Raw genomic sequence first — 27,355 nt, 5'->3', positions numbered from 1 at the left:
CAGGAACTGATAATGATCTGGATGAATCGGAATATGCAGATATGCATCCTGTAAATCTATTGTGGACATATAATTCCCTTGCTGAACAAAAGGCAATATAGTCCTTACAGTTACCATCTTGAACGTTGGTATCCTTACATAACGATTCAATAATTTTAGATCCAGAACTGGTCTGAAGGAATTCTCCTTCTTTGGTACAATGAAGAGATTTGAATAAAACCCCATCCCCTGTTCCGGAACTGGAACTGGCATAATTACTCCAGCCAACTCTAGATCTGAAACACAATTCAGAAATGCTTGAGCTTTCACTGGATTTACTGGGACATGGGAAAGAAAAAATCTCTTTGCAGGAGGTCTCATCTTGAAACCAATTCTGTACCCTTCTGAAACAATGTTCTGAATCCAAAGATTGTGAACAGAATTGATCCAAATTTCTTTGAAAAAACGTAACCTGCCCCCTACCAGCTGAACTGGAATGAGGGCCGTACCTTCATGTGAACTTAGAAGCAGGCTTTGCCTTTCTAGCAGGCTTGGATTTATTCCAGACTGGAGATGGTTTCCAAACTGAAACTGCTCCTGAGGACGAAGGATCAGGCTTTTGTTCTTTGTTGAAACGAAAGGAACGAAAACGATTGTTAGCCCTGTTTTTACCTTTAGACTTTTTATCCTGTGGTAAAAAAGTTCCTTTCCCACCAGTAACAGTTGAAATAATAGAATCCAACTGAGAACCAAATAATTTGTTTCCCTGGAAAGAAATGGAAAGTAGAGTTGATTTAGAAGCCATATCAGCATTCCAGGTCTTAAGCCATAAAGCTCTTCTGGCTAAGATAGCCAGAGACATAAATCTAACATCAACTCTAATAATATCAAAAATGGCATCACAGATGAAATTATTAGCATGCTGGAGAAGAATAATAATATCATGAGAATCACGATTTGTTACTTGTTGCGCTAGAGTTTCCAACCAAAAAGTTGAAGCTGCAGCAACATCAGCCAATGATATAGCAGGTCTAAGAAGATTACCTGAACATAGATAAGCTTTTCTTAGAAAAGATTCAATTTTTCTATCTAAAGGATCCTTAAACGAGGTACCATCTGACGTAGGAATGGTAGTACGTTTAGCAAGGGTAGAAATAGCCCCATCAACTTTAGGGATTTTGTCCCAAAATTCTAACCTGTCAGGCGGAACAGGATATAATTGCTTAAAACGTTTAGAAGGAGTAAATGAATTACCCAATTTATCCCATTCCTTAGCAATTACTGCAGAAATAGCATTAGGAACAGGAAAGACTTCTGGAATAACCGCAGGAGCTTTAAAAACCTTATCCAAACGTATAGAATTAGTATCAAGAGGACTAGAATCCTCTATTTCTAAAGCAATTAGTACTTCTTTAAGTAAAGAGCGAATAAATTCCATCTTAAATAAATATGAAGATTTATCAGCATCAATCTCTGAGATAGAATCCTCTGAACCAGAAGAGTCCAAAGAATCAGAATGATGGTGTTCATTTAAAAATTCATCTGTAGAGAGAGAAGATTTAAAAGACTTTTTACGTTTACTAGAAGGAGAAATAACAGACAAAGCCTTCTTTATGGATTCAGAAACAAAATCTCTTATGTTATCAGGAACATTCTGCACCTTAGATGTTGAGGGAACTGCAACAGGCAATGGTACATCACTAAAGGAAATATTATCTGCTTTAACAAGTTTGTCATGACAATTATTACAAACAACAGCTGGAGGAATAGCTACCAAAAGTTTACAGCAGATACACTTAGCTTTGGTAGATCCAGCAGGCAGTGGTTTTCCTGTAGTATCTTCTGGCTCAGATGCAACGTGAGACATCTTGCAATATGTAAGAGAAAAAACAACATATAAAGCAAAATAGATCAAATTCCTTATAAGACAGTTTCAGGAATGGGAAAAAAATGCCAAACATCAAGCTTCTAGCAACCAGAAGCAAATGAAAAAATGAGACTGAAATAATGTGGAGACAAAAGCGACGCCCATATTTTTTGGCGCCAAATAAGACGCCCACATTATTTGGCGCCCAAATGCTTTTGGCGCCAAAAATGACGCCACATCCGGAACGCCGACATTTTTGGCGCAAAATAACGTCAAAAAAATGACGCAACTTCCGGCGACACGTATGACGCCGGAAACGGAAATAGAATTTTTGCGCCAAAAAAGTCCGCGCCAAGAATGACGCAATAAAATGAAGCATTTTCAGCCCCCGCGAGCCTAACAGCCCACAGGGAAAAAAGTCAAATTTTTGAGGTAAGAAAAATATGATAATTTAAAGCATAATCCCAAATATGAAACTGACTGTCTGGAAATAAGGAAAGTTGAACATTCTGAGTCAAGGCAAATAAATGTTTGAATACATATATTTAGAACTTTATAAATAAAGTGCCCAACCATAGCTTAGAGTGTCACAGAAAATAAGACTTACTTACCCCAGGACACTCATCTACATGTTTGTAGAAAGCCAAACCAGTACTGAAACGAGAATCAGTAGAGGAAATGGTAAATATAAGAGTATATCGTCGATCTGAAAAGGGAGGTAAGAGATGAATCTCTACGACCGATAACAGAGAACCTTATGAAATAGACCCCGTAGAAGGAGATCACTGCATTCAATAGGCAATACTCTCCTCACATCCCTCTGACATTCACTGCACGCTGAGAGGAAAACCGGGCTCCAACTTGCTGCGGAGCGCATATCAACGTAGAATCTAGCACAAACTTACTTCACCACCTCCCTTGGAGGCAAAGTTTGTAAAACTGATTTGTGGGTGTGGTGAGGGGTGTATTTATAGGCATTTTAAGGTTTGGGAAACTTTGCCCCTCCTGGTAGGAATGTATATCCCATACGTCACTAGCTCATGGACTCTTGTTAATTACATGAAAGAAATGTAAATTCCATACTACTGAAGTTTCTTTTTTGGGATACAACATCTCTCCTTCAGGAATTCAAATGCAAAAAGAAAAAGTGGACACTGTTCTGAACTGGCCAGAACCAAAATCTAGGAAAGATTTACAACGCTTCTTAGGATTCTCCAACTACTACAGGAAATTCATAAAAGGGTTTTCTAAAATCGTAAAACCTCTTACGATTCTAACTGGTTCTTCCATTCCTTTCAACTGGGGAAATGATGCTAGAAACGCCTTTGTTCATTTAAAAAACAGGTTCACATCTGCACCTATTCTTCAATTTCCTAACCCATCTTATCAGTATACTTTGGAGGTTGATTCTTCTGACTATGCTATTGGTGCTGTACTTTCCCAACAAAAATCCTTATCAGAACCTCTTCATCCAATTTCTTATTTCTCCAAACTTATGACACCTGCAGAACGTAATTATGCCATCGGAGATAAGGAATTGTTGGCTATACGTCGATCCCTAGAACACTGGAGACATCTCCTGGAGGGTACTACTTTACCAATTATCATTTATACGGATCATAAGAATCTACAGTATTTACAATCTAACAAAACACTCTCTGCCAGACAGGTTCGCTGGAGTCTTTATTTTGACCGTTTTAATTTCTCAATTATTTACAGACCTGCCAACAAAAACGCAAAAGCTGACGCCTTGTCCCGAATTCCTAAACCTCCAATTGACTTGCCCATCAGGAAAGACATTGTCTCTCCTGAATGTTTCATTGGTATCACTACTCCTATCTTAACAGAATTAAGAGATTTCTGTAAAAAACAACCAACACCTCCTGAACCAGATTTGCTTAAAAACCATGGCTTGTATTTCCGAGGTCTTGCCATGATAACCCTCTTGCTGGTCACCCTGGTGTTAAAAAGACACATGAACTTGTTTCTCGAACATATTGGTGGCCTCAGATGAAATCATCTATTTCTGATTATATAAACACATGCAGGGTTTGTGTCACTTGTAAGCCTGAACGAAAACCACCTTTTGGTTTACTCATGCCTTTACCAGTTCCCGATAAACCTTGGCACCATGTCTCAATGGACTTTATTGTCGACTTACCTCCATCAAGTAACCAGACCACTATACTTGTTGTCATTGATGTTTTTACTAAGATGGCTCATTTTCTACCATTCCACAAATTACCAACCTCTTCAGAGACTGCTCACTTATTCATTGATCATATTGTTAAGTTACATGGACTTCCTTCTATCATAACTACTGACCGTGGATCACAATTTACCTCAAAATTCTGGACCAAATTATGTGAAATTACTAACATTGACCATCGATACTCCACAGCCTTTCACCCCCAGACTAACGGACAATCAGAGAGATTAAACCAGTGGCTTGAACATTATTTGAGGTGCTACTGTTCTTATCATCAAAACGATTGGTTTAAATATCTCTCAATGGCAGAATTTGCTTATAATAATTCAACCAATGCTTCCACAAAGATGACTCCTTTCTTTGCAAATTATGCTTACCATCCTAAGTTTTCTTTTATATCATTTACTTCTTCAGATTCTCCTTTGCTCGATGAAATACATAATTCTTTACAAGAAAATTTCAAAACTATACAAGAGAATATTCTAGATGCCCAGAAGTCACAAAAACATTTTTATGACCTTCGAAGAAGAAAACCACCTGAATATAATGTTGGTGATTTAGTCTGGCTTTCTACAAAAAATTTAAGACTACAAATCCCTTCCAAGAAGATGGCCAGTCTATTCATTGGTCCTTTTCCCATTCAAAAGATTATTAATGCCAATGCTGTCAGATTGGAGCTTCCTAACTCGCTAAGAATTCATCCCACTTTTCATGTTTCCCTTTTGAAACCATATATTCCTACGAGACATAACCAGACTCCATTACCTCCTTCGCCTTTACCTTTGGATGATAATGAATATGAAGTTGACTCCATACTAGATTCCAGATATTCCAATGGGATCCTTCAATATTTGGTAAGATGGAAAAACTATTCCAGTGATGAGGACTCCTGGGAACCTCTTTCCAATCTCAACTCCCCTCGTCTTCTATCAATGTTCCATCGTCGCCATCCTGATAGGCCTCGGCCAATCGCTGTGGAACAGCTCCCTTGAGGAGGGGGTCATGTAAGACTCTGTTCTCTTCTTTTCCTTTGTCACTCCCAGTTACTCCCACTGACTGCTGATTCGCTAACTACTCCTTAAGACAGGTGATCCCCTTGCACTCTGTGCTTAGTATTGAAGTTTCTACATACAGATTGGATTACAAACTTTCTCTGTCCTGCATGTTCCAGCTTACCTATAATCAATTGCTGGTATCTTAGCAGGATTCAAAAGACTTTGTTTGCCGTTTATACCTTCAAAGACATCATTGTCTTCTGCCTTATATTCAAGTGAGGAATTGTACATCTTTCGTTTTGTTTAACTAGCTGCTTCATTCTTTTTGCAGCTCATACCTTCAACACAGCTAAACAGCAGCACGCAAAAGGATTCAAACCGTGACGTCACTTCCACTCCGGGCCCGGCACCAACAAACTTTCTCCCTGCTTGCTGTTGGAACGGACTACTACCGAATAGACTTGATATTTGGGTATGAGTTTCAGGTACCACACTATTTAACCGCATTACCGCTTTACTAACCCATAATCTGCTAAATTACTTGTGGCTATTACTGCAACTACCTAATTACTAAAGCATCAACTAATATCTGCTTAACTGTTTATTCTCTGCAAAGATCCTGCTTTTCCTTGAAAGTAATAAGGCATATCTCCTGCATAAACTGCTTTGTTGAATTAAGTCACTTGCTTGCTGGGAAAGACTTTTTATTGCTGCTGCATTTGTTCCGTTATTTCTCCAGTTCTTTACTCTATTTCTGTTGTTGTCTATCTAAGATATACATCAGATTATATAAGTTTTTCATTGCAGCCAGCTGCTGTATACAAACCTTGTTCTTTTTCTGAATTTGAGCAATATTCACAAATCTGAAAGAGTCCTTTTTGCAATAAAGGATTTAGACAGAATTGTGTAACAAACAAACAATTTTGGTCGTAACTGCAGTTGTGTTCCACTATCAAGAGTTTATTCAAAACCTAACAGGGGGTCTCTGACAGCACAAGGAGTTTGGGAATCTCAGGAGGCGAGGTTACCAATCAATATTTTAGAACTCTGTGCTATTTTCAGAGCTCTTCAGGCCTGGCCTCTATTGAAGAGAGAACTTTACATTCAATTTCAAACAGACAATGTCACTACAGTGGCATATGTCCATCATCAAGGGGGGACTTGCAGTCCTTCAGCAATGAAAGAAGTATCTCTGATACTTTCTTGGGTGGAATCCAACTCTTGTCAAATTTCTGAGATTCATATCCCAGGAGTAGACAATTGGGAAGCGGAATAACTCAGTCGTTAGACTTTACATCCGGGAGAGTGGTCTCTCCATCCAGATGTGTTTTTTTCAATTAGTACAGATGTGGGGTCCTCCAGAAATAGATCTGATAGTCTCACGTCTGAAAAAGAAGCTTCCAAGATACCTTTCCAGGTCTAAGGATCCTCATGCGGAGATGGTGGATGCTCTAGCAGTTCCTAAGTTTTACCAACCTGCTTACATTTTTCTACCTGTGGTTCTTCTTCCAAGAGTGATCTCCAAGATAATAATGGAACAATCGTATGTGTTTCTGATAGCACCAGCTTGGCCTTTCAGGTTCTGGTATCCGGACCTTGTCAGGATGTCCAGTTGCCAGCCTTGGCCACTTCTTTTAAGGCTAGACCTTCTGTCTCAAGAGTCGTTTTTCCCATCAGGATCTCTAAATTTGAAGGCATGGAAATTGAACGCTTAGTGCTTAGTCAGAGGTTTATTAGCACTATGATACAGGCTCGTAAATCTGTTTCAAGGAAGATTTATTATCGGGTTTGGAAAACCTATATTTCATGGTGTTCAGTTCATGATTATTCTTGGCATTGTTTTAGAATTCCTAGGATTTTACAGTTTCTTAAGGATGTTTGGATAAGGATTTGTCTGCAAATACTTTGAAAGGACACATTTCTTAGCAATCTTTCTATGAACACTACGCAGCAAAAACATAATTTATGTAAGAACTTACCTGATAAATTCATTTCTTTCATATTGGCAAGAGTCCATGAGCTAGTGACATATGGGATATACAATCCTACCAGGAGGGGCAAAGTTTCCCAAACCTCAAAATGCCTATAAATACACCCCTCACCACACCCACAATTCAGTTTAACGAATAGCCAAGAAGTGGGGTGATAAGAAAGGAGCGAAAGCATCAAAAAATAAGGAATTGGAATAATTGTGCTTTATACAAAAAGATCATAACCACCACAAAAAGGGCAGGCCTCATGGACTCTTGCTAATATGAAAGAAATTAATTTATCAGGTAAGTTCTTACATAAAACATAATTTATGTAAGAACTTACCTGATAAATTCATTTCTTTCATATTGGCAAGAGTCCATGAGCTAGTGACATATGGGATATACAATCCTACCAGGAGGGGCAAAGTTTCCCAAACCTCAAAATGCCTATAAATACACCCCTCACCACACCCACAATTCAGTTTAACGAATAGCCAAGCAGTAGGGTGATAAAGAAAGGAGTAGAAAGCATCCACAAAGGAAATTTGGAAATAATTGTGCTTTATACAAAAAATCATAACTACCATAAAAAGGGTGGGTCTCATGGACTCTTGCCAATATGAAAGAAATGAATTTATCAGGTAAGTTTACATAAATTATGTTTTCTTTCATGTAATTGGCAAGAGTCTATGAGCTAGTGACATATGGGATATCAATACCCAAGATGTGGAGTCTTCCACTCAAGAGTCACTAGAGAGGGAGGGAATAAAATAAAAACAGCCATATAAACGCTGAAAAAATAATCCACAACCCAAAAAATAAGTTATTTTCACTTTGAAAAGAAAAAAACTTAAATCAAAAGCAGAAGAATCAAACTGAAACAGCTGCCTGAAGAACTTTTCTACCAAAAACTGCTTCCGAAGAAGCAAATACATCAAAATCGTAGAATTTAGTAAATGTATGCAAAGAGGACCAAGTGGCTGCTTTGCAAATCTGATCGACTGAAGCTTCATTCTTAAAAGCCCATGAAGTAGAGACTGATCTAGTAGAATGAGCTGTAATTCTCTGAGGCGGGGTTTGACCCGACTCCAAATAAGCTTGATGAATCAAAAGTTTCAACCAAGAAGCCAAGGAAACAGCAGAAGCTTTCTGACCTTTCCTAGGACCAGAAAATAAAACAAATAGACTAGAAGTCTTCCTGAAATATTTAGTAGCTTCCACATAATATTTCAAAGCTCTTACCACATCCAAAGAATGTAAGGATCTCTCCAAAGAATTCTTAGGATTAGGACATAAAGAAGGGACAACAATTTCTCTACTAATGTTGTTAGAATTCACAACCTTAGGTAAAAATTGAAAAGAAGTCCGCAAAACTGCCTTATCCTGATGAAAAATCAGAAAAGGAGACTCACAAGAAAGAGCAGATAGCTCAGAAACTCTTCTAGCAGAAGAGATAGCCAAAAGGAACAACACTTTCCAGGAAAGTAATTTAATGTCCAAAGAATGCATAGGTTCAAAAGGAGGAGCCTGTAAAGCCCTCAGAACCAAATTAAGACTCCAAGGAGGAGAAATTGACTTAATGACAGGCTTAATACGAACTAAAGCCTGTACAAAACAGTGTATATCAGGAAGTATAGCAATTTTTCTGTGAAATAAAACAGAAAGAGCGGAGATTTGTCCTTTCAAGGAACTTGCAGACAAACCCTTATCCAGACCATCCTGAAGAAACTGCAAAATTCTAGGAATTCTAAAAGAATGCCAGGAGAATTTATGAGAAGAACACCATGAAATGTAAGCCTTCCAAACTCTATAATAAATCTTCCTAGAGACAGATTTACGAGCTTGTAACATAGTATTAATCACCGAGTCAGAGAAACCTCTATGACTTAGAACTAAGCGTTCAATTTCCATACCTTCAAATTTAATGATTTGAGATCCTGAAGGAAAAACGGACCTTGAGATAGTAGGTCCGGCCGTAATGGAAGTGGCCAAGGCGGGCAACTGGACACCCGAACCAGATCCGCATACCAACAACCTGTGTGGCCATGCTGGAGCCACCAGCAACACAAAAGACTGTTCCATGATGATTTTGGAAATCAATCTTGGAAGAAGAACTAGAGGCGGGAAGATGTAAGCAGGTTGATAACACCAAGGAAGTGTCAGCGCATCCACTGCTTCCGCCTGAACATCCCTGGACCTGGACAGGTATCTGGGAAGTTTCTTGTTTAGATGAGAAGCCATGAGATCTATCTCTGGAAGCCCTCACATCTGAACAATCTGAGAAAACACATCTGGATGGAGAGACCACTCCCCTGTATGTAAAGTCTGGCGGCTGAGATAATCCGCCTCCCAATTGTCTACACCTGGGATATGTACCGCAGAGATAAGACAGGAGCTGGATTCCGCCCAAGCAAGTATCCGAGATACTTCTTTCATAGCTTGGGGACTGTGAGTCCCACCCTGATGATTGACATAAGCCACAGTTGTGATATTGTCTGTCTGAAAACAAATGAACGGTTCTCTCTTTAGTAGAGGCCAGAACTGAAGAGCCCTGAGAATTGCACGGAGTTCTAAAATATTTATTGGTAATCTCGCCTCTTGAGATTTCCAAACCCCTTGTGCTGTCAGAGATCCCCAAACAGCTCCCCAACCTGAAAGACTCATCTGTTGTGATCACAGTCCAGGTTGGGCGAACAAAAGAAGCCCCTTGAACCAAACGATGGTGATCTATCCACCATGTCAGAGAGTGTCGTACATTGGGATTCAAGGATATTAATTGTGATATCTTTGTATAATCCCTGCACCATTGATTCAGCATACAAAGCTGTAGAGGTCTCATGTGAAAACGAGCAAAGGGGATTGCGTCCGATGCTGCAGTCATGAGACCTAAAACTTCCATGCACATTGCCACTGAAGGGAATGACTGAGACTGAAGGCGCCGGCAGGCTGCAACCAATTTTAAACGTCTCTTGTCTGTTAGAGACAGAGTCATGGACACTGAATCTATCTGGAAACCTAAAAAGGTGACCCTTGTCTGAGGAATCAAGAAACTTTTTGGTAAATTGATCCTCCAACCATGTTTCCGAAGAAACAACACTAGTTGATTCATGTGAGATTCTGCAGTATGTAAAGACTGAGCTAGTACCAAGATATCGTCCAAATAAGGAAACACCGCAATACCCTGTTCTCTGATTACAGATAGTAGGGCACCCAGAACCTTTGAAAAGATTCTGGGAGCGGTTGCTAGGCCAAATGGAAGAGCAACAAATTGGTAATGCTTGTCTAGAAAAGAGAATCTCAGAAACTGATAGTGTTCTGGATGAATCGGAATATGAAGGTATGCATCCTGCAAGTCTATTGTGGACATATAATGTCCTTGCTGAACAAAAGGCAGAATAGTCCTTATAGTCACCATCTTGAAAGTTGGTACTCTTACATAACGATTAAAAATTTTCAGATCCAGAACTGGTCTGAACAAATTTTCTTTCTTTGGTACAATGATTAGGTTTGAATAAAACCCCAAACCTTGTTCCTGAAGAGGAACTGGCATGATTACCCCTGAAGACTCCAGATCTGAAACACACTTCAGAAAAGCCTGAGCTTTTACTGGATTTACAGGAATGTGTGAGAGAAAAAAGGAGGTCTTACTTTGAATCCTATTCGATACCCTTGAGAGACAATGCTCTGAATCCAATGATTTTGGACAGATTTTATCCAAAAATCCTTGAAAAACCTTAATCTGCCCCCTACCAGCTGAGCTGGAATGAGGGCCGAACCTTCATGCGGATTTAGGGGCAGACTTTGGTTTCCTAAATGGCTTGGATTTATTCCAATTTGAGGAAGGCTTCCAACTGGAAGCAGATTCCTTGGGAGGAGGATTGAGTTTTTGTTCCTTATTCTGACGAAAGGAACGAAAACGGTTAGAAGCCTTAGATTTACCCTTAGGTTTTTTATCCTGAGGCAAAAAAACTCCTTTTCCTCCAGTGATAGTTGAAATAATAGAATCCAACTGAGAACCAAATAAATTATTACCTTGGAAAGAAAGAGATAGTAATCTAGATTTAGATGTCATATCAGCATTCCAAGATTTAAGCCACAAAGCTCTTCTAGCTAATACAGCTAAAGACTCTAACATCAATTTTGATAATATAAAAAATGGCATCACAAATAAAATGATTAGCATGTTGCAGTAAGCGAACAATGCTAGATATGTCACAATCCAATTCATGTTGCGCTAAATTTTCCAACCAGAAAGTTGATGCGGCCGCAACATCACCCAAAGAAATAGCAGGTCTGAGAAGATGACCTGAATATAAATAGGCCTTCCTTAGATAAGATTCAAGCTTCCTATCTAAAGGATCCTTAAAGGAAGTGTTATCTTCCATAGGAATAGTGGTACGTTTAGCAAGAGTAGAAATAGCCCCATCAACTTTGGGGATCTTTTCCAAAAACTCTATAGATTTTGCTGGTAAAGGATACAATCTCTTAAACCTTGAAGAAGGAACAAAGGAAGTACCTGGCTTATTCCATACTCTAGAAATCATATCAGAAATAGCCTCAGGAATGGGAAAAACACCTGGGGAAACCACAGGAGGTTTAAAAACAGCATTTAAACGTTTATTAGACTGAACGTCAATAGGACTGGTTACCTCAATATCCAAAGTAATTAACACTTCTTTTAATAAAGAACGCATATACTCTATTTTAAATAAATAAGCAGATTTCTCAGTGTCAATATCTGAGGAAGGATCTTCTGTTTCAGATAGATCCTCATCAAAAGAGGATGAATTATTATGTTGTTGGTCATTTGAAATTTCATCAGCTAAATGAGAAGTTTTAAAAGACCTTTTACGTTTATTAGAAGGTGGAAATGCAGACAAAGCCTTCATAATAGAATCAGAAACAAATTCTTTGAAATTTACAGGTATATCATGCACATTAGAAGTTGAAGGAACTGCAACTGGCAATGTACTATTACTGATAGAAACACTATCTGCATGTAAAAGTTTATCATGACAACTATTACAAATGACATTCGGTGGAATAATTTCTACAATTTTGCAACAAATGCACTTAGCTTTGGTAGAACCGACGTCAGGCTGCAATGTTCCAGCAGAAACTTCAGAGACAGGATCGGATTGGGACATCTTGCTCAATGTAAAAGAAAAAACAACATATAAAGCAAAATTATCTATTTCCTTAAATGACAGTTTCAGGAATGGGAAAAAATGCAAATGCATAGGCCTCTTGATAGAAGAAAGCAGGAGGCAAACATGAATGGGGTATTAAAATAATGAAAAAATTGGCGCCAAGTATGACGCACAACGTAACGTAAACTTTTTTGGCGCCAAAATTGACCGGAAATGACACATTTGCGTCACTAATGACGCCGCCGTGTGAAAGGTCTCGACGTCAAAAAAAGTTCGCGCCAAAAATGACGCAATAAAGTCTAACATTTGACGCACCCGCGGGCCTAATACCCGCAAATGCAACAGTAGTTAAAATTGAAAAGACTAAACCCCAGGTAAGAAACAAAATTCTTAAAGTGTTTATATTCCCAAATATGAAACTGAAAGTCTGCAGAAGGAAATACATGAACCTGACTCATGGCAAATATAAGTACAATACATATATTTATAACTTTATATAAATTGCATAAAGTGCCAAACCATAGCTGAGAGTGTCTTAAGTAATAAAAACATACTTACCAAAGACACCCATCCACAAATAGCAGATAGCCAAACCAGTACTAAAACAGTTCTTTAGTAGAGGTAATGGTAAATTTGAGAGTATATCGTCGATCTGAAAAGGGAGGTAGGAGATGAATCTCTACGACCGATAACAGAGAACCCATGAAAAAGACCCCTGTTAGGAAAATCATCGTATTCAATAGGTGATACTCCCTTCACGTCCCTCTGACATTCGCTGTACTCTGAGAGGAATCGGGCTTCAACAATGCTGAGAAGCGCATATCAACGTAGAAATCTTAGCACAAACTTACTTCACCACCTCCATAGGAGGCAAAGTTTGTAAAACTGAATTGTGGGTGTGGTGAGGGGTGAATGTATAGGCATTTTGAGGTTTGGGAAGCTTTGCCCCTCCTGGTAGGATTGTATATCCCATATGTCACTAGCTCATGGACTCTTGCCAATTACATGAAAGAAATTATGTTTTCTTTCATGTAATTAGCATGAGTCCATGAGCTAGTGACGTATGGGATAGCAGATACCCAAGATGTGGAACTTCCACGCAAGAGTCAGTAAATAAAGTAAAATAAAGACAGCCAATTCCGCTGAAAAATTAATCCACAACCAAAATCAAAAGTTTCAATTTTTATAATGAAAAAAACTGAAGTTATAGGCAGAAGAATCAAACTGAAACAGCTGCCTGAAATACTATTCTACCAAAAACTACTTCTGAAGAAGAGAAAACATCAAAATGGTAGAATTTAGTAAAAGTATGCAAAGAAGACCAAGTCGTTGCTTTGCAAATCTAATCAACAGAAGCTTCATTCTTAAAGTCCAGGAAGTCCTCAAAACTTAAAACTAACTGCCGGCAAAGGATATAATTAAAAACCTTAAAGAAGGAATAAAAGAAATTCCTGGCCTATTCCATTCCCTAGTATCAGGAACTGGAAAAAAACCTCTGAAGAAACCACAGAAGGTTAGTAAGCAGAATATAAATGTTAGCTAGTCTTAATCAAAAGAACTAGTTACTTCAATATCCAAAATAATCAACACCTTTTCAACAAAAAAACGAATGTACTCTATTTAAAAATAAAAAAGTAGATTTGTTAGTGTCAATATCTGATGAATAATATTCTGAATGAGAAAATACACCATCAGAGAAGGATAATTCAGTATGTTGTTGGTCATTTGAAACTTCATCAACTAAATGAGAAGTTTAAAAAAGACCTAAAAATGTTATTAGAAGGCGGAATAGCAGACAAAGCCTTTATACTAGAATCACTAAAATATTCTTATAAAATTCCTAAATATATCTTGTACATAAGATGTAAAAAGAATAGCAATAGATAATGCATAAATACTAATGGACTCTGCATGTAAAAGTTTATCATAAAAACTTATTACAAACCATAGCTAAATATAAACATTCATAACATTAAAATAAATTAACTTAGCTTTGGTAGGACTGATATCAGTCATCAGGAATCCCTCAGTATTTTCTGATACAGGAACAGCTTTTGAAATATCTTGCAATATGTAATAGAAAAAAACAACATATAAAGCAAAATTATCAAATTCCTTAAATGACAGTTTCAGGAATGGGAAAAAATGCAAAACAAACAAGCCTCTAGCAACCAGAAGCAACAAAAAAGTGAGACTGAAATAATGTGAAAAAAACTGGCGCCCACATTTTTTGGCACCAAGTAAGACACCCACATTATTTGGCGCCAAGTATGACGCCCATATTTTTTGGCGGCAAAAATGACGCCCACATTTTTTGGCGCAAAAAAACGTCTGTAACACACATGCGTCAAAAAATGACTCAACCATGTGTAAACTTCCGGCGTCAACTATGGTGCCGGAAATGACGAAATTTAGCACCAAAAAAGTTCACGCCAAGAATGACTCAATAAATTGAAGCATTTTCTGCCCCCGCGAGCCTAACAGCCCGCAAGGAAAAAACATAATTTATGTAAGAACTTACCTGATAAATTCATTTCTTTCATATTAGCAAGAGTCCATGAGCTAGTGACGTATGGGATATACATTCCTACCAGGAGGGGCAAAGTTTCCCAAACCTCAAAATGCCTACAAATACACCCCTCACCACACCCACAATTCAGTTTAACGAATAGCCAAGAAGTGGGGTGATAAAAAAGTGCGAAAGCATATAAAATAAGGAATTGGAATAATTGTGCTTTATACAAAATCATAACCACCACAAAAAAAGGGCGGGCCTCATGGACTCTTGCTAATATGAAAGAAATGAATTTATCAGGTAAGTTCTTACATAAATTATGTTTTCTTTCATGTAATTAGCAAGAGTCCATGAGCTAGTGACGTATGGGATAATGACTACCCAAGATGTGGATCTTTCCACACAAGAGTCACTAGAGAGGGAGGGATAAAATAAAGACAGCCAATTCCTGCTGAAAATAATCCACACCCAAAATAAAGTTTAATGAAAAACATAAGCAGAAGATTCAAACTGAAACCGCTGCCTGAAGTACTTTTCTACCAAAAACTGCTTCAGAAGAAGAAAATACATCAAAATGGTAGAATTTAGTAAAAGTATGCAAAGAGGACCAAGTTGCTGCTTTGCAGATCTGGTCAACCGAAGCTTCATTCCTAAACGCCCAGGAAGTAGAAACTGACCTAGTAGAATGAGCTGTAATTCTCTGAGGCGGAGTTTTACCCGACTCAACATAGGCAAGATGAATTAAAGATTTCAACCAAGATGCCAAAGAAATGGCAGAAGCTTTCTGGCCTTTTCTAGAACCGGAAAAGATAACAAATAGACTAGAAGTCTTACGAAAAGATTTCGTAGCTTCAACATAATATTTCAAAGCTCTAACAACATCCAAAGAATGCAACGATTTCTCCTTAGAATTCTTAGGATTAGGACATAATGAAGGAACCACAATTTCTCTACTAATGTTGTTGGAATTCACAACTTTAGGTAAAAATTCAAAAGAAGTTCGCAACACCGCCTTATCCTGATGAAAAATCAGAAAAGGAGACTCACAAGAAAGAGCAGATAATTCAGAAACTCTTCTGGCAGAAGAGATGGCCAAAAGGAACAAAACTTTCCAAGAAAGTAATTTAATGTCCAATGAATGCATAGGTTCAAACGGAGGAGCTTGAAGAGCTCCCAGAACCAAATTCAAACTCCAAGGAGGAGAAATTGACTTAATGACAGGTTTTATACGAACCAAAGCTTGTACAAAACAATGAATATCAGGAAGAATAGCAATCTTTCTGTGAAAAAGAACAGAAAGAGCAGAGATTTGTCCTTTCAAAGAACTTGCGGACAAACCCTTATCTAAACCATCCTGAAGGAACTGTAAAATTCTTGGTATTCTAAAAGAATGCCAGGAAAAATGATGAGAAAGACACCAAGAAATATAAGTCTTCCAGACTCTATAATATATCTCTCGAGATACAGATTTACGAGCCTGTAACATAGTATTAATCACAGAGTCAGAGAAACCTCTTTGACCAAGAATCAAGCGTTCAATCTCCATACCTTTAAATTTAAGGATTTCAGATCCTGATGGAAAAAAGGACCTTGTGACAGAAGGTCTGGTCTTAACGGAAGAGTCCACGGTTGGCAAGAGGCCATCCGGACAAGATCCGCATACCAAAACCTGTGAGGCCATGCCGGAGCTACCAGCAGAACAAACGAGCATTCCTTCAGAATCTTGGAGATTACTCTTGGAAGAAGAACTAGAGGCGGAAAGATATAGGCAGGATGATACTTCCAAGGAAGTGATAATGCATCCACTGCCTCCGCCTGAGGATCCCGGGATCTGGACAGATACCTGGGAAGTTTCTTGTTTAGATGGGACGCCATCAGATCTATTTCTGGAAGTTCCCACATTTGAACAATCTGAAGAAATACCTCTGGGTGAAGAGACCATTCGCTCGGATGCAACGTTTGGCGACTGAGATAATACGCTTCCCAATTGTCTACACCTGGGATATGAACCGCAGAGATTAGACAGGAGCTGGATTCCGCCCAAACCAAAATTCAAGATACTTCTTTCATAGCCAGAGGACTGTGAGTCCCTCCTTGATGATTGATGTATGCCACAGTTGTGACATTGTCTGTCTGAAAACAAATGAACGATTCTCTCTTCAGAAGAGGCCAAAACTGAAGAGCTCTGAAAATTGCACGGAGTTCCAAAATATTGATCGGTAATCTCACCTCCTGAGATTCCCAAACTCCTTGTGCCGTCAGAGATCCCCACACAGCTCCCCAACCTGTGAGACTTGCATCTGTTGAAATTACAGTCCAGGTCGGAAGCACAAAAGAAGCCCCCTGAATTAAACGATGGTGATCTGTCCACCATGTTAGAGAGTGTCGAACAATCGGTTTTAAAGATATTAATTGAGATATCTTCGTGTAATCCTTGCTCCATTGCTTCAGCATACAGAGCTGAAGAGGTCGCATGTGAAAACGAGCAAAGGGGATCGCGTCCGATGCAGCAGTCATAAGACCTAGAATTTCCATGCATAAGGCTACCGAAGGGAATGATTGTGACTGAAGGTTTCGACAAGCTGTAATCAACTTTAGACGTCTCTTGTCTGTTAAAGACAGAGTCATGGAGACTGAATCCATCTGGAAACACAGAAAGGTTACCCTTGTCTGAGGAATCAAAGAACTTTTTGGTAAATTGATCCTCCAACCATGATCTTGAAGAAACAACACAAGTCGATTCGTATGAGATTCTGCTAAATGTAAAGACTGAGCAAGTACCAAGATATCGTCCAAATAAGGGAATACCACAATACCCTGTTCTCTGATTACAGACAGCAGGGCACCGAGAACCTTTGTAAAAATTCTTGGAGCTGTAGCTAGGCCAAACGGCAGAGCCACAAACTGGTAATGCTTGTCCAGAAACGAGAATCTCAGGAACTGATAAGGATCTGGATGAATCGGAATATGCAGATATGCATCCTGTAAATCTATTGTGGACATATAATTCCCTTGCTGAACAAAAGGTAAGATAGTCCTTACAGTTACCATCTTGAACGTTGGTATCCTTACATAACGATTCAATATTTTTAGATCCAGAACTGGTCTGAAAGAATTCTCCTTCTTTGGTACAATGAAGAGATTTGAATAAAACCCCATCCCCTGTTCCGGAACTGGAACTGGCATAATTACTCCAGTCAACTCTAGATCTGAAACACATTTCAGAAATGCTTGAGCTTTTACTGGATTTACCGGGACACGGGAAAGAAAAAATCTCTTTGCAGGAGGTCTCAACTTGAAACCAATTCTGTACCCTTCTGAAACAATGCTCTGAATCCAAAGATTGTGAACAGAATTGATCCAAATTTCCTTGAAAAAACGTAACCTGCCCCCTACCAGCTGAGCTGGAATGAGGGCCGCACCTTCATGTGGACTTAGAAGCAGGCTTTGCCTTTCTAGCTGGCTTGGATTTATTCCAGACTGGAGATGGTCTCCAAACTGAAACTGCTCCTGAGGATGAAGGATCAGGCTTTTGTTCTTTGTTGAAACGAAAGGAACGAAAACGATTATTAGCCCTGTTTTTACCTTTAGATTTTTTATCCTGTGGTAAAAAAGTTCCTTTCCCACCAGTAACAGTTGAAATAATGGAATCCAACTGAGAACCAAATAATTTGTTACCCTGGAAAGAAATGGAAAGTAAAGTTGATTTAGAAGCCATATCAGCATTCCAAGTTTTAAGCCATAAAGCTCTTCTAGCTAAAATAGCTAGAGACATAAACCTGACATCAACTCTGATAATATCAAAAATGGCATCACAGATAAAATTATTAGCATGCTGAAGAAGAATAATAATATCATGAGAATCACGATGTGTTACTTGTTGCGCTAAAGTTTCCAACCAAAAAGTTGAAGCTGCAGCAACATCAGCCAAAGATATAGCAGGTCTAAGAAGATTACCTGAACACAGATAAGCTTTTCTTAGAAAGGACTCAATTTTCCTATCTAGAGGATCCTTAAACAAAGTACCATCTGACGTAGGAATAGTAGTACGTGTAGCAAGGGTAGAAATAGCCCCATCAACTTTAGGGATCTTGTCCCAAAATTCTAATCTGTCAGACGGCACAGGATATAATTGCTTAAAACGTTTAGAAGGAGTAAATGAATTACCCAAATTATCCCATTCTTTGGAAATTACTGCAGAAATAGCATTAGGAACAGGAAAAACTTCTGGAATAACCACAGGAGCTTTAAATACCTTATCTAAACGTTTAGAATTAGTATCAAGAGGACCAGAATCCTCTATTTCTAAAGCAATTAGTACTTCTTTAAGTAAAGAACGAATAAATTCCATTTTAAATAAATATGAAGATTTATCAGCATCAACCTCTGAGACAGAATCCTCTGAACCAGAGGAATCATCAGAATCAGAATGATGATGTTCATTTAAAAATTCATCTGTAGGGAGAGAAGTTTTAAAAGATTTTTTACGTTTACTAGAAGGAGAAATAACAGACATAGCCTTCTTTATGGATTCAGAAACAAAATCTCTTATATTATCAGGAACATTCTGCACCTTAGATGTTGAAGGAACTGCAACAGGCAATGGTACTTTACTAAAGGAAATATTATCTGCTTTAACAAGTTTGTCATGACAATCAATACAAACAACAGCTGGAGGAATAGCTACCAAAAGTTTACAGCAGATACACTTAGCTTTGGTAGATTCAGCACTTGACAGCGATTTTCCTGTAGTATCTTCTGACTCAGATGCAACGTGAGACATCTTGCAATATGTAAGAGAAAAAACAACATATATATAAAGCAAAATTGATCAAATTCCTTAAATGACAGTTTCAGGAATGGGAAAAAATGCCAAAAAACAAGCTTCTAGCAACCAGAAGCAATAAAAAATGAGACTTAAATAATGTGGAGACAAAAGTGACGCCCATATTTTTTCGCGCCAAATAAGACGCCCACATTATTTGGCGCCTAAATGCTTTTTGGCGCCAAAAATGACGCCACATCCGGAACGCCGACATTTTTGGCGCAAAATAACGTCAAAAAAATGACGCAACTTCCGGCGACACGTATGACGCCGGAAACGGAAATAGAATTTTTGCGCCAAAAAAGTCCGCGCCAAGAATGACGCAATAAAATGAAGCATTTTCAGCCCCCGCGAGCCTAACAGCCCACAGGGAAAAAGTCAAATTTTAAGGTAAGAAAAATGTTAAATTAAAATGCATTATCCCAAATATGAAACTGACTGTCTGAAAATAAGGAAAGTTGAACATTCTGAGTCAAGGCAAATAAATGTTTGAATACATATATTTAGAACTTTATAAACAAAGTGCCCAACCATAGCTAGGAGTGTCACAGAAAATAAGACTTACTTACCCCAGGACACTCATCTACATATAGCAGATAGCCAAACCAGTACTGAAACGAGAATCAGCAGAGGTAATGGTATATATAAGAGTATATCGTCGATCTGAAAAGGGAGGTAAGAGATGAATCTCTACGACCGATAACAGAGAACCTATGAAATAGACCCCTTAGAAGGAGATCACTGCATTCAAATAGGCAATACTCTCCTCACATCCCTCTGACATTCACTGCACGCTGAGAGGAAAACCGGGCTCCAACTTGCTGCGGAGCGCATATCAACGTAGAATCTAGCACAAACTTACTTCACCACCTCCATCGGAGGCAAAGTTTGTAAAACTGAATTGTGGGTGTGGTGAGGGGTGTATTTGTAGGCATTTTGAGGTTTGGGAAACTTTGCCCCTCCTGGTAGGAATGTATATCCCATACGTCACTAGCTCATGGACTCTTGCTAATTACATGAAAGAAAAAGTCAATTTGAAAATTTTTGAAGGTAAGAAAAAATATTAATTCATAGGCATTTTCCCAAAAATAATGAAACTGACAGTCTGAAAGAAGGAATACTGATTAACCTGAATCATGGCAAATATAAGTTTAAAACATATATTTAGAACTTTACATATAAAGTGCCCAACCATAGCTTTGAGTGTCATAAATAGAAATAAGATTTACTTACCCCAAGACACTCATCTACATATAGTAGATAGCCAAACCAGTACTGAAACGAGAATCAGTAGAGGTAATGGTATATAAGAGTATATCGTCGATCTGAAAAGGGAGGTAGGAGAAGAAATCTCTACGACCGATAACAGAGAACCTATGAAATAGATCCCCTAGAGGAAGACCATTGTATTCAAATAGGCAATACTCTCTTCACATCCCTCTGACATTCACTGCACTCTGAGAGGAAAACCGGGCTTCAGCCTGCTGCGAAGCGCATATCAACGTAGAATCTAGCACAAACTTACTTCACCACCTCCATGGGAGGCAAAGTTTGTAAAACTGAATTGTGGGTGTGGTGAGGGGTGTATTTATAGGCATTTTAAGGTTTGGGAAACTTTGCCCCTCCTGGTAGGAATGTATATCCCATACGTCACTAGCTCATGGACTCTTGCTAATTACATGAAAGAAATAAAAACCTCCTCTGCCTAAGTAGTAGGGATTTAACCTGAAGCCCTTGACATCCAGTGGCTGCATGATTTTGAAAAAGAGGACCGCATAATACCTGCCATTGAACATACAATAAGCTCCGTATATAAAGGCCTATTCTGACCTAATCATCTGAAAGCCTAATAGGAGCTTGCAACCCCCCCCCCCCCCTTAGGGAGATACTCATGAACAAACCCCCTAAGCTGTAAAAATTCAGGACTCTGCCGAATAATCCTATAAGCGGCATTACTAGTCCGACCGGCCATATGGTAGAACGCAAAGCAGGCTGCCTGTCGCGATTGTTACCTTTGGGGGAGAAGTAAGGTAATAGAAGAACTGCTTGATTGCTAAAGGCCATAAACTGTGCCATAAACTTACAAGCACGCTATTAAACCCGCCAGAACTAGCCTCATCTGACCACTGACAGGGACCTGAAGATACAAGAAAAGCAGAGTAACCAACCCTGGTTTTCTATATAGGGGTTAGCCTAAATTGTTGGAGTTAAAGGACTACCTCACCAACCTCCAACAGCTAACAGCCACCATTACTCCTACTAAAGACGATAACATGGACACAGCATTGCCCCAATCCTTGCTTGCAGGGAAAAGTACCCATTAAAGGATTAAAAACTGTATTTTCTTTAGACATTATCTTTACCCATCCATCCTAGACGTACAAGGCAAAGAATTACTGGGGATTGTGGGAAGTGGGAGGATACTTAAAGCTTTGCTGGGGTGTTCTTTGCCTCCTCCTGGAGGCCAGGAGTTGAATTCCCACTAGTAATTAGAATGGATTTGTGGACTTTCGATGTAATAAATATATATATATATATATATATATATATATATATATATATATATATATATATATATATATATATATATATATATATATATATAAATAATATGTATATATACACACACATTTTATTTTTTATTTTTCTTCCATAAACATATTTTCATGTAAAGTTATCCCAAATACAAGGTATACATTATTACTGAAGGCACAGCATCCTTAAACAGAAAATATACTTACTGATAGTTGTAAATACATTGGTAAAGCAAAAATAATCGACAGCGTTGAACGAGAGCAGATGGTAAAGAAATTGTTCCTTTTCATCATCGCAACGCAGGAAGGCGTATCGTTTGTAGAGTTTTCTAAGTAAAGAAAAAGATACCTTGGAACATTATAGGATAAATCAGTAAATACAATTTAGAGAGACACTTTGCCTGCTATAATTATGCTAAGTTATAATACGTTTTAAAGGGACTTAAAGCTGCAATACACAATTGCTTATATATAAATATGTGCTTAAAAGGTGTTAAATAGAAAGTCAGATCTAGACTGCCAATGCACGTCTGGCCAAGAATGGAACACAAGTTTGATTCTGCTTATTTTGTTGTACAATTTAGAAACCTGGTAAATATAAATATATAAATAATTTGTATATATTTATTTTTATAAATCAAACGCTGGTTTTCATATATATTTTTGGGAAAGGAATGTTTAGCAGAATAAATGTAATGGTAATGATCAGATGTTATGTGATGTACTAAAATATTCTTCAACCGTATTGAACAAATAAATTATATTCTTCTCAACGTTTCAATATTTAACCTAATTATAAAAGTGGAGCGACATTTTTGTTGGGTTGTTAACTGGAAGAAAAAGGGTTAACTAATTCAACCCAAAATCTAATTTCTATACACACCAGGGGTCTTGGATTACGTTTTTTCTTTCTTTTTATAATTTAATATATGTAAGCTACGTTTTAGGTGTATTCTCTTTGGCAGGGTTACATCATAAGCTGGAAATGTTTGTTACACACAGTAAACAGTAAATCAAACATTGCAATATACTCTAATTTTACCCTCATTTCAAGTCATTTAGCTCTGAAAATTCCAATTCTCAAAGCTGGAAATGAACACTGCGGGCTTCTCAAGGTGAACACTGCTACATATTTGGGCTGCATGAAAGGGAAAGTGCACCCTTTTTTTTCCTCCCATTAAAATTGTTCCCAATGAGCAATTTTACATACTGGAGAGTATTAAAATGTTTACAAATAGCTCCTTTGCCTTTATTTAGGTATTTGCAATATCTGATTTTTCCCGTGGTACATATGCGGAAAGATTCTATACTTTATATAGGCTTTAGCGAACCCAGCCAGCAGAAGAAATTGCACTCCCATTGCGGTTTAGGAGAGATAAAATGTTACTTTTCAGTTGTTTATAATATAAAGAAGCATGTGTCTACAGAAAGTGATAAAATATTCCCTGCAAGAACAACCTATTTTAATGGGTGGTTTCAAAGAACAAAAACAGCTATTTCATATACAAAAATAAGCACAAAAAGCTAATTTCATACATTTTATACTCTGCAGCTGTTATGATTCATTGGAAACATATTAAAGGGACAGTCTACACCAAAATTGTTATTGTTTAAAATGATAGATAACACCTTTACTACCCATTCCCCAGCTTTGCACAACCAACATTGTTATATTAATATACTTAATAACATTTAAACCTCTACATTTCTGCCATTTTCTAAGTCACTACAGACAGCCTCTTATCACATTTTTTTGCTTTTTACAACAGGAAACGGCTAGTTCGTGTGAGCCATATAGATTACATTGTGCTCACGCCCGTGGAGTTGTGGCAGACTAATTGGCTATGAGGTTAATAGATAATAAATAGAAAGTCATGTGATCTAGCAGCTGTTAGAAGAGGCTTATATACAAGGTAATCACAGAGGTACAAAGTGTATTAATATAACTATGTTGGTTAAGCAAACCTGGGGAATGGGTAATAAAGGGATTATCTATTTTTCTAAACAATATAAGATTTTGGAGTAGACTGTCCCTTAAAGGAAAAAACTATTTTACAGTACACTTTGCCTTGAACGTTATTTTATTAAATAATAATTAAGATGTGTGATGATCATGTGCATAAACTAACATAGGAGTAAAAAAATGTGCCAAGAGATGTCATTGAAAGAAGATGAAATGTAGTTTCAAGAGATTAAGTCCAAAGACTCAGCAAAAAAACAGCTTAGGATGTTACTGATGAATAGTAAACCAACTGCCCCATTACAAATCACTGGAGGCTTTTTCACATACTGTAAAGCCAATGCAAACATGTGATAAGGTTTCTAATGGATTAGAACGTGACCCTAATAAAGGGATGGAATAGACCTGAGGCCAGTACGAAGCAGTGCGAGTTGTCGTCTTACCTGCTAAGCTCCTGATCCAGTAGAAGTTGCTTTAGATGCCGTGACAGCAGCTTCTTCTCCATAGACAGCCTGACCCAAGCTCGCGCTTTCCCCACATCCGTTTTTATTTCCCCAATGTTCTGAATATGTCTAAAAAAATAAAAATAAAAAAAAGCCTAAAGAACATATATATCAGCATACATATATCTCCAATCCCAAAGACAAATAATATTGTTTCATTGTATTTACTAATGTATTCTTTTCATTTTCCACAACTAGAATTACAGCGCCATTATAGTAAAAACAAATGACATGCCGCACAGCACTGCTGGTGCAATGAGCAGTACTAGTTGCACGACCTAGGTAAGGAACAAGCACTGCTGATTGGATCAGTGTCAGTTTCCGCTCAGGACCAGAAGTGCTTCTACTGTGAGTTTAACCCCTTTGTGGTGGTTAAACAAATGGAAATGCAGGGTCGATAGTCTTAAAGGGACGTTAAACACAAATTGTAAACTACATGATTATCAACCTTCATATCTGAGAACAATTTTGCAATGCAGCATTATTTAGTCAGATACGTATATTGTTTATGTTTATTAATTTCACTGATTTCCCTGTCCCCCAGAACAAAAGAATCATTGCTAACCAATCACAAACTAATATTCAGATATAGCTCAAACTCTGTTTGCACATGTGCAGTTATGGAAAGAGACTGGGGAAGCTGCCCTTATCTCTTATGACGGTTTAGCACTGATTCAACTAATAATAATTAGTTGAATTAGTAATAATTTATTTAACAGGCGTTTAAACAGACAGGTGTGTGTGTGTGTATATACAGTATATTCCTTTGTATTCCCCATCTAATAGCTAAATATAAATACAGGGAGTGCAGAATTATTAGGCAAATTAGTATTTTGACCACATCATCCTCTTTATGCATGTTGTCTTACTCCAAGCTGTATAGGCTCGAAAGCCTACTACCAATTAAGCATATTAGGTGATGTGCATCTCTGTAATGAGAAGGGGTGTGGTCTAATGACATCAACACCCTATATCAGGTGTGCATAATTATTAGGCAACTTCCTTTCCTTTGGCAAAATGGGTCAAAAGAAGGACTTGACAGGCTCAGAAAAGTCAAAAATAGTGAGATATCTTGCAGAGGGATGCAGCACTTTTAAAATTGCAAAGCTTCTGAAGCGTGATCATCGAACAATCAAGCGTTTCATTCAAAATAGTCAACAGGGTCGCAAGAAGCGTGTGGAAAAACCAAGGCGCAAAATAACTGCCCATGAACTGAGAAAAGTCAAGCGTGCAGCTGCCAAGATGCCACTTGCCACCAGTTTGGCCATATTTCAGAGCTGCAACATCACTGGAGTGCCCAAAAGCACAAGGTGTGCAATACTCAGAGACATGGCCAAGGTAAGAAAGGCTGAAAGACGACCACCACTGAACAAGACACACAAGCTGAAACGTCAAGACTGGGCCAAGAAATATCTCAAGACTGATTTTTCTAAGGTTTTATGGACTGATGAAATGAGAGTGAGTCTTGATGGGCCAGATGGATGGGCCCGTGGCTGGATTGGTAAAGGGCAGAGAGCTCCAGTCTGACTCAGACGCCAGCAAGTTGGAGGTAGAGTACTGGTTTGGGCTGGTATCATCAAAGATGAGCTTGTGGGGCCTTTTCGGGTTGAGGATGGAGTCAAGCTCAACTCCCAGTCCTACTGTCAGTTTCTGGAAGACACCTTCTTCAAGCAGTGGTACAGGAAGAAGTCTGCATCCTTCAAGAAAAACATGATTTTCATGCAGGACAATGCTCCATCACACGCGTCCAAGTACTCCACAGCGTGGCTGGCAAGAAAGGGTATAAAAGAAGAAAATCTAATGACATGGCCTCCTTGTTCACCTGATCTGAACCCTATTGAGAACCTGTGGTCCATCATCAAATGGGAGATTTACAAGGAGGGAAAACGGTACACCTCTCTGAACAGTGTCTGGGAGGCTGTGGTTGCTGCTGCACGCAATGTTGATGGTGAACAGATCAAAACACTGACAGAATCCATGGATGGCAGGCTTTTGAGTGTCCTTGCAAAGAAAGGTGGCTATATTGGTCACTGATTTGTTTTTGTTTTGTTTTTGAATGTCAGAAATGTATATTTGTGAATGTTGAGATGTTATATTGGTTTCACTGGTAAAAATAAATAATTGAAATGGGTATATATTTGTTTTTTGTTAAGTTGCCTAATTATTATGCACAGTAATAGTAACCTGCACACACAGATATCCCCCTAAAATAGCTAAAACTAAAAACAAACTAAAAACTACTTCCAAAAATATTCAGCTTTGATATTAATGAGTTTTTTTGGGTTCATTGAGAACATGGTTGTTGTTCAATAATAAAATTAATCCTCAAAAATACAACTTGCCTAATAATTCTGCACTCCCTGTATATATTTATGCATTTGCAATAATATTCCCACCTAAACTAGTATGCCCACTGCTATTGCAAATATTTTTCCTAACATGATTATTGAATCAAAACTGATAATCCACCTTTTAAGAACAAGTGACTTCAGAGACGGTTAGGGTTAGGTAAACAAAATATGAAAAAACAAAAGGAGGCGCCACAATAGTGTGAGTACGTCAGGTACCAATGCTCATGCACACATCAAGATGTCACTTACTAGATGTCAGGCACTTGAGAAGTGCCACAGGTACAGGCTGGACTATTAAAAGCTGCCCAGCGAGCTCTCCTCACGTACAGTAAACCAACACAATCGTAATGTGACAGGAACCAAACTAAGTCAATCAGTTTCTTCCGAATAAAGTGCTTTCAAACACTCAAACAGCATCCGATTAAGATAAATAATTAAAAGAAAGTAGTGTGATGCCGCAGGGTAAAAACAAATATGCAGTTTATTTAAACCCA

General features: G+C 38.2%; 1 protein-coding gene across 3 annotated transcripts in view; it reads right to left on the bottom strand.

Moving 5' to 3' along the window:
* DENND5A (DENN domain containing 5A) overlaps positions 1 to 27,355 on the bottom strand; it is a 223,097-nt gene that overhangs the window by 36,903 nt on the left and 158,839 nt on the right. For all 3 annotated transcript variants that reach the window (XM_053720600.1, XM_053720599.1, XM_053720601.1), the window contains 2 exons: positions 24,451 to 24,579; positions 22,255 to 22,376 (listed from right to left, as the gene is read on the bottom strand). In XM_053720600.1, coding sequence (XP_053576575.1) covers positions 22,255 to 22,376; positions 24,451 to 24,579 — 251 coding nt within the window. The remainder of the gene's footprint in view (positions 1 to 22,254; positions 22,377 to 24,450; positions 24,580 to 27,355) is intronic.

The sequence above is a fragment of the Bombina bombina genome, chromosome 7, assembly GCF_027579735.1.
Source record: "Bombina bombina isolate aBomBom1 chromosome 7, aBomBom1.pri, whole genome shotgun sequence".
NCBI lineage: Eukaryota > Metazoa > Chordata > Amphibia > Anura > Bombinatoridae > Bombina > Bombina bombina.
The sequence above is the reverse complement of the archived record's forward strand: the minus strand, read 5'-3'. Positions and strand labels throughout refer to the sequence as shown.